At 35.6% G+C, this 7,954-nt stretch overlaps 1 protein-coding gene across 1 annotated transcript; it reads left to right on the top strand.

The window, feature by feature from the left end:
- The first annotated feature begins 4,407 nt into the window (after nt 1-4,407).
- Nucleotides 4,408-7,746, top strand: LOC132054381 (uncharacterized). The gene is made up of 4 exons (XM_059446402.1): nt 4,408-4,818; nt 5,197-5,462; nt 7,011-7,181; nt 7,461-7,746. Exons 1-3 carry the CDS (start codon nt 4,557-4,559, stop codon nt 7,077-7,079), a joined length of 597 nt encoding a protein of 198 aa, XP_059302385.1. The 5' UTR covers nt 4,408-4,556; the 3' UTR covers nt 7,080-7,181; nt 7,461-7,746.
- The last annotated feature ends 208 nt before the right edge of the window (nt 7,747-7,954 follow it).

Below are 7,954 nucleotides of genomic sequence, written 5' to 3'. Positions count from 1 at the left end.
TTTCCGCCATAACGGGTAGTGGCCCGCCATAGCGGGACTGCTACGCTGCTGTCTGGATCGCTATGGCAAGCCGGGCCATTTAATGAGGTCCGCCATAGCGGGCTCTCTGACTGTTATAGCGGGACGGCTACAGTAGAAGTAGTGACCCTTTGCAGCGATCAACATGAGGCAAAAACCCACTTTTATATTGCTGATTTCGAGGCATTACCCACATAACTCCAAAAACAGTTCTAATAGAGAATAAGGATGATTTTTCTAAGGCTTGGGTGGATTCTTCTTTGAGGGTAAGTCGTAATCATTATGTGGTTCATTCCCTTTTCTTCTTAAGTTCATATGCTAGTCTTAAGGTCCATTAATGGTGGATGAAATCCCTAGAACCCTAGCATTAATAAACCCTTGAATAAATGGTTGATTATTGATTTTATTACTGTTCTATAATCTAGGAGTGTAGGTTATCACCTTCTAGGATGAGAAATTGATTAATGATGTTGAGAACTATGTATTGATACTTAGGGTTCCATCCAAAATGAGAACTTTGGACTAAAATCTGTTTTGAAAAGGTTAAATTGGTTAGAATCTTATATATTAGAGGATTATGATTATTGGGACTGAGGTTATGATAAATTTACCATTAAATGATGATTTCACCCATTTGAAAAGGGTTGGAGTAATAGGGTCTTCTTAGCTTCCCCAGTTGTTGTTCTCATGTTGAGTAGATGGTCTATTACTTACTTAGTGTTATATTGCTAGTCTTTGAGTGTTCCGAAGCACTATGAAAGGGGAAAGCTCTAGCGGAGTAGCTTGCTTTGTTCCAGTTCTGCACCTAAGGTAGGTTATGGTTTACTTGAGTTAGACTTTGGCTAGTTGATTGTATATGCAGTAGAATGATGGGAGAAAGCATGATTAGGTCTTCGTACATGACGTCTGGTTAGACATCACTTAGGTTGGTATGATTTCTGATTAAGTGGGCTTGTCACCATTACTTTAAGTACCGAAACTTGAGGTGAAATTGTTGTGTTATGAGAAGGAAGAAGTCAATATATAATCTTCTTGTTGATTGAGATGGTTGCATATTCATGCTGTGTTGAGTTGATTATCTGAGTCCTGTTATGACTTGTGGCATGGTGCCTTGCATTTATTGACATTGAATTTGTTGACTGATCATATTCCATGTTGACTGTTGGACTGAAAATATGTTGAGATGCATATTGTGATCAAATACAGAAATATATATATATAAATGCACATTTAACATGGGGTGAGGATGTGGCCTAAATAAGGGCTCGTGATCCGAGGTCAGTTCTGGAGGGAGTGGTACATGAACACCATGGGTCTGCTGCAGGTCATGACTAATGAGCAAAAATAGCCGTTGTTATGTGTGTACGGTTGAGATACTATCATTGGTTGCATTGCATTGGACTTATCTTATTTTTATAATGCATTGTTGATATTGTTGATGATTGACTCTTGATACTGTTATGCCTATCTGCCTATTTTGTTGATTTTATGAACGTATGCATGATACTAACCTTATTCGGCCTATGATGTCTACCGGTACATAGTGTTTATATTGATACTACCTTGCTACACCCTTTTTGAGTGCAGATTGTATGCCGGAGACTTCGTCCAGACCTTAGAGGGTGAGCTCCTATCCATGCCATACCACCTAAAGATCTTTCCTTGTTGATGTCTATTTCATTTCTAGACACTTATGTTATTTCAAACAGTTATTTACTCATTAGACAACTTTATGTTTTAGAGTCCTTATACGATGACTTTGGGGTTGTAATAGTTAGACTTCCGTATCTTTATTTTATTTATGGCATGACAAGACAGTTTTGTGATTATATTTCTTGGTATTAATTTATATTTAGTTAAATGAATGAATAATTGGTTAAGGGGATAGTTCGCCCACTAGGAGGGTGAGTGTGAGTGCCATCACGGCGAGTTGGGTCGTGACAGGAAGAGTCAATGGGGAACACTTTGTACCAAGCTCAGTTCTCTACTTCTTGCCACCCTCAAACAGATGTTAAACCGAAGTAGTGAATAGGACTCTTAGGAGCATGCTTAGGTGTATGATTAGAGGAAAACCCACTTCTTGGGAGGACCGTTTACCTTTGATTGAATTTTCTTATAATCGGTCCCTCCATTTCTCTATTAGTATGACTCCATTTAAAGTTTGTTATGGTTTTAACCCCTTGGTTCCTTTAACCTTAACTCCTCTTGTCAACTGATGTTGTTGTGAGTTTAGATACAAAACAAAGGGGTCCGACATGGTGAAGGTTCAAACCAAAGTGAAGGAAAGCATAGAGAAGATCAATACTAAGGCGGCAAAAAGGCAAAACCATGGAAGGAAGAAAGTGGAATTCTTGTTATTACCGATTATAAGAAAACCAATACTAATACTAAGGCGGCATAGACAAGACAGTTTTGTGATTATATCTCTTGTTATTAATTTATATTTAGTTAAATGAATGAATAATTGGTTAAGGGGATGGTTCGCCTACTAGGGGGGTGAGTGTGAGTGCCATCACGGCGAGTTGGGTCGTGACAGGAAGAGTCAATGGGCAACACTTTGTACCAAGCTCATGTTCTCTACTTCTTGCCACCCTCAAACAGATATTAAACCGAAGTAGTGAATAGGACTCTTAGGAGCATGCTCAGGTGTATGATTAGAGGAAAACCCACTTCTTGGGAGGACCGTTTGCCTTTGATTGAATTTTCTTATAATCGGTCCCTCCATTTCTCTATTAGTATGACTCCATTTAAAGTTTGTTATGGTTTTAACCCCTTGGTTCCTTTAACCTTAACTCTTCTTGTCAATTGATGTTGTTGTGAGTTTAGATGCAAAACAAAGGGGTCCGACATGGTGAAGGTTCAAACCAAAGTGAAGGAAAGCATAGAGAAGATCAATACTAAGGCGGCAAAAAGGCAAAACCATGGAAGGAAGAAAGTGGAATTCCAACCCAATGATTGGGTTTGGGTGCACTTCCGGAAGGAAAGATTCCCTCAATTGACGAAGGGAAAGTTGAGCCCAAGAGGAGATGGCCCTTTCAAAGTCCTTGAGATAATCAATGACAATTCTTACAAGATCGACTTGCCAAGTCAGTATAGTGTCTATAATATTTTCAATGTAAGTGACCTATCTTCTTGTGTTGGATGTGAGCTTTTAGATTCGAGGACGAATCTTCTCCAAGAAAGGGAGGATGATATGATACCAATGGGCACCGCTCCTTCAAGGCCTTTCACTCGTAGCCAAGCCAAAGAGCTCCAAGACTTACAAGTGATGTTTATGAAGAGAGGGGCATTGGAGACGCTCGAAGAACACCTCTCAAGAGTGTATAACATGTGAATGATTGCTTGAGAGGATGTTGAAGATGAAGGGAAGCCATAAAAAGTGGCTAGAAGTGCAATCGGCCAAAGAAGAGCTAATGTTGGCTATTTTCGGCCAACTTGTGACTAATTTTGCAAAAAGTCACTTTTGGGCCTTAGTTGTAAAAGGCAAGACTATATATAGTTGCCTTAGTCATTTCATTAGTTTTTTTAGCTTGATTATTGAAGAAAAACCTCTTATGAGTGATAGTTTGTTTAGTTAGTTAATTAGAGATTATCTTAGTGAGTAGTTGTGTGAATCTTTGGTCGGTAATCTAAAACTCTTGTCCTTGATTTTCTACATTAAATTGCTCATTTGTGGATTCATTGAGTCTTCCTTGTTGATTATCAATTAGTATAGGTTCATTAATAGGAATCAATTAGGAGAATTTAGGTTTAACTTACCAAGATTTGTCTATAATTCCTTTACTAATTGGGTCTTGCTTTTATCTTAATTTTGCATTTTAATTCCTTTTTGAAATGCAAGGTGAACTACAGTATAATAGAAGCGTTCTGTGGCCCCGGCTTTTTCAGGACCAAGATAATGGGGGCAAGATCTTTGTACGAATTTCTTTAATTTCTTTTTGAATTTCTAGAGTTTCCATTAGAAATCTTATTATAATCTGCGCGTTCTTGTCCTTCAAATACAAATTCAATTGTTATCTCAAGTTATAAATTTAGGTTTAAACAATATCCATTACGTAATAATTTGGTATTATGGTCATGCGGTAATTTCTTTCATTTCCAAGTTCACCTACCACAAAAGTTTCAAAGTGAACACCAAACAGCATTACGTGTAATCCACACACACAATGACTGTTTTATAAATAATCTTAGGAAATAATACTAAATTAATGACAGAGTTGATGGCGGTTAAGAAAGTTTATTCTGTAAATGCCGTTAATCCACATAGGAAAGAGAAACTTTTGCGCAGACAGTGACAAAGAAAGACACAATTTCAAGAGTCAAACAACATCCTATATTTGACCTGAAACTTGCTAGTTTAAAATTCATATAATTTCCCAATCCCATAAACCATATCTAGTCAAATCATCGAACCCTGCTCCTTTTTCTTCTAATAAATCCCCTCTTATAAGCCCTTAATTTCCCACCATTTCTCAATACCAAACCCAGAGCTTTTAAACAAGTCCAAAATCTCCCATATATCTAAGAAGAAGAAAAAAATGGGTTTATATAAAGAAGAGAGAACAATTAGAGTAATGAGATTGTTCAAAACTCTTTTCTTCTTAATCACTATGCTAATATCACTTCTCTTTTTTTCTGCCCAAATTCTTCTCGTCATTGCAGACACACTTCTCCCTTCAGCATTATTATCTGCCTCCCTCTCCTTTCAAAATATTTCTTCTCATTTAAGTAACTATGACTTCCGTTATTCCCTGATTGACATTCCCCTTATATCCATCATTAGGTCCGCCGTCATACTATGTAAGTATATACATTCAGTATTTATACGTTGTGTGTTCTGAGTAGAAATTAGAATGTGTTTATGGTCAATTTCGCGAGCTTCACCGCAACTTTCAGTTACTTATTCACTTTTTTTACCTGAACTATCACCATTTATGTATTAAAACAAATCTCGAAGCTGATTAGTCCAATTATGACCAGTTCCCTTTTCCTACCAACTGAACTATACCTAAGTCTGTTTTAATATATAGATGGTGATAGTTCAGGTAGAAAAAAGAACAATTGATAGTTGAGGTGTGAAACTCGCAAAAAAAAAAAATGATAATTCAAATGTGTTTTTTTGACCATTATTTCTAAAATATTTGGATCTGATTTTTATTTTTTGTGATGTTGATATAGGTGTTTATAGCTTATGTGATGGTAGGAGGCTATCAAGAGGGCCGTACTTGGAAGTTGCAACAATTTGTTCAGTGTGTTCTTTGGTGTTCGTATCATTGAAGGCTTGTTATGTATTTGGAGACAGTTGGAATAGTATGAACTATATGGAAATCTCGTTGTTTTTTTGCTCGTGGACACTGGCCGTGGCACACGTAGTGGTGGCCTATAGAATTAGCTGCAGGGAGAGAAGAAAGCTGCTTCTTGTTTACAATATTGACATTGAAGCTGTAAGTCAATCTATCCTTAACCTTTTAGCTATTCAAATTTGGTAGATTACGAAGTTTGCACATTCCTAATTTACATTGAAAAAAGATCACGATTTAATTTCTATCTTAATTCTATAACCAATTTCAATCTAAAGGGATTGTGGCCTTCTCTAATAAGTTCTTTAATTTTCTAAGGTGGTTGAGGTGTTGAGCTGGTAATTAATGCGCTATTTGTCCACATTTCTAGTTTTGAATCAATACTTATTGAAAAGAAATTATTTATAATTACCTTTTAACTAATTTGATTTTATAAGTTGTTCTTGCCTTATCAAGGCATAAAAGTTAAACTCAAATAAAAACAGGTAAAAGCACACTAATGTTTAAAGGTGGACTAAATCTGCATAGTCCAAGTGTATGGAGTAGTCCAAATTAATGGCTGAATAAGGAAGACGAACTAATAAAAGTTCGGTGTTGATTATTTAAACGAGGATTCCACTTCTCCATTTCTCTTTTTCTACTATTTAATTAGTCCACTTGATATAATAATTTAGAGAATAGAATAGTGGTTTCCTTCTAGGTGTTATGTGAAATGAAATCGGATACCCTGCCCCGAGGCTAAAGGGGCCTGTTAATTACGTGGAGCCACCCAATCCTTGTCTTTTGTTTCCCATGCCAATTATTTCAACTTTCTTAGGCCTTCTTTTTTAATCTTTTATGTTAGTACCAATTTTGGGATCTAACTAATTTCATTTTGCGCTTATAATAATTTTTTATCAGAGACTACTTATTTATAGATCTTAATTCGAGATTCTTGTTAAATATAGAGAGTTATTTACCGCAGGATAACACTCTTTGATGGCCTTTTGACTTGGCCACATCTTGTCTCGTAAAAAGAAGGATTAAATAAATTAAAAGTTCCCGTTTCTCAATAAAGGTTGAGAATCTTATTTTTTATTTTCTGGTCAAGATTTTGTCATTAAGAAATCATAACGTGGCAAATCATCACGTGACAAGACAGAAGTTTAACTTTACTTACGAGCAGTAGCATGCTATGGGCACATGTATAATTAGTCGTCAGTAATGTAGCTTTGATAATTTCGTACGTACCTTAAGATTGCCAACAACGTGTGAAAATATGCTTAGGACCACAAACCAGGAAGCAACGGGCAAGGGATAAATTCACTGTGAGTTGCTCTTTCCGTCTCAAAATATTTATCGTCCTTATTAAAAATACTTATCTCAATTAATCAAGATAATATGAAGTAACTTTTTTCCATATTACCCTTGTATTAATTAGCAACATTTAAGGGGTTTTCACCTTTGGTGGAGTAAATATTTATTGAGGAGAGATTACATGAAATATGTTAAGAGGGTAAAATAATCAAATGCTATCCTTATAAATACTTTCTTAAGGAGCGTGTAAATGAAAAAAAGCGATAAATATTTTGAGGGAGGGAGGACTACTTAATAGATTAAATGCAAAAGTCCTTTTGGAAAAGGGTTTTTTTTTTTTTCATTTACTGTTGTGATATTTTAACTGACAAACATATTGGTATCACATGGATGCAGGTCTCCGCATGCAAGACTGGGTCATTTCCGAGATATCCTAAAGTACTCCAAGACGAAAGAATGAAGTAGAAAGAGCAAGCAAGCAAACAAACAAACAAGTCCATATATGTAGATTGGAACTAAGTCTAGTTTGTTTGGACAAAATCCAGTTTTGCCAGAGCCAGGTTTCAGGTAAATATTTCAAGAGGATCCATTAATTCCTGCTTTACAAATCCTCTTTCTTTATAGCTTAAAATTCACCGCATTTAAATTCTAGATCTATCTTTTATTTAATATAGCAATATTGTTATTAGTAAGGTGTGACGAAATTTTTAACAAATTTTCACTATATTTAATTTTTAACTTTCATGTACTTTCTAAATTTATATTGGTTTTTTTATAAAAATTGAGAAATTGATACTTAATTGCGTGGATCGTAACTAACTATCCCTTATTTTCTGGTTTTCGCAGGTGTCCGAAGGAGATCTGTAGACTGATTGGTCAGAGAATAATTTATACGTACTAAGATTAAAGAAGTCCATTAGTTATATGAACATATCACAATTATGTATATTGTGCAAAAGTGGTGTGCCTATCGATATATAGAGGTCGTGATATAGGAAGAATAGGACAGGACAATTCAGCACCCATTGCTCTGCTTATCCAACTTGTACAGATTTTGTTTTTCTATTTGATGCCCAATTATTTTCTTATCAGATTAGCAGATATAATTCTTTAATTTCCTTTTCCTTTGTTGTTTGTAAGCTTAAATCGTAAATTATACTAATAGATCTAAATGGTAAACTTTATTTAACTAAAGTACTATGTCTATCACTCGGCAAATCTTGCATTTGGTATGAAGTACCTGAAAATACAAAGGAAATGGAATGGCCTAACGGAAGTATGTACAAATGTGGTGATATTAGCAGGAGTGTTTGTTTAAACCGCAAGAACATGTACATACA

Source organism: Lycium ferocissimum, chromosome 4 (assembly GCF_029784015.1).
Source record: "Lycium ferocissimum isolate CSIRO_LF1 chromosome 4, AGI_CSIRO_Lferr_CH_V1, whole genome shotgun sequence".
NCBI classification, from domain to species: Eukaryota; Viridiplantae; Streptophyta; class Magnoliopsida; order Solanales; family Solanaceae; genus Lycium; species Lycium ferocissimum.
Note: the sequence above shows the minus strand (reverse complement) of the source record. Positions and strands in the feature narration are given on the sequence as shown.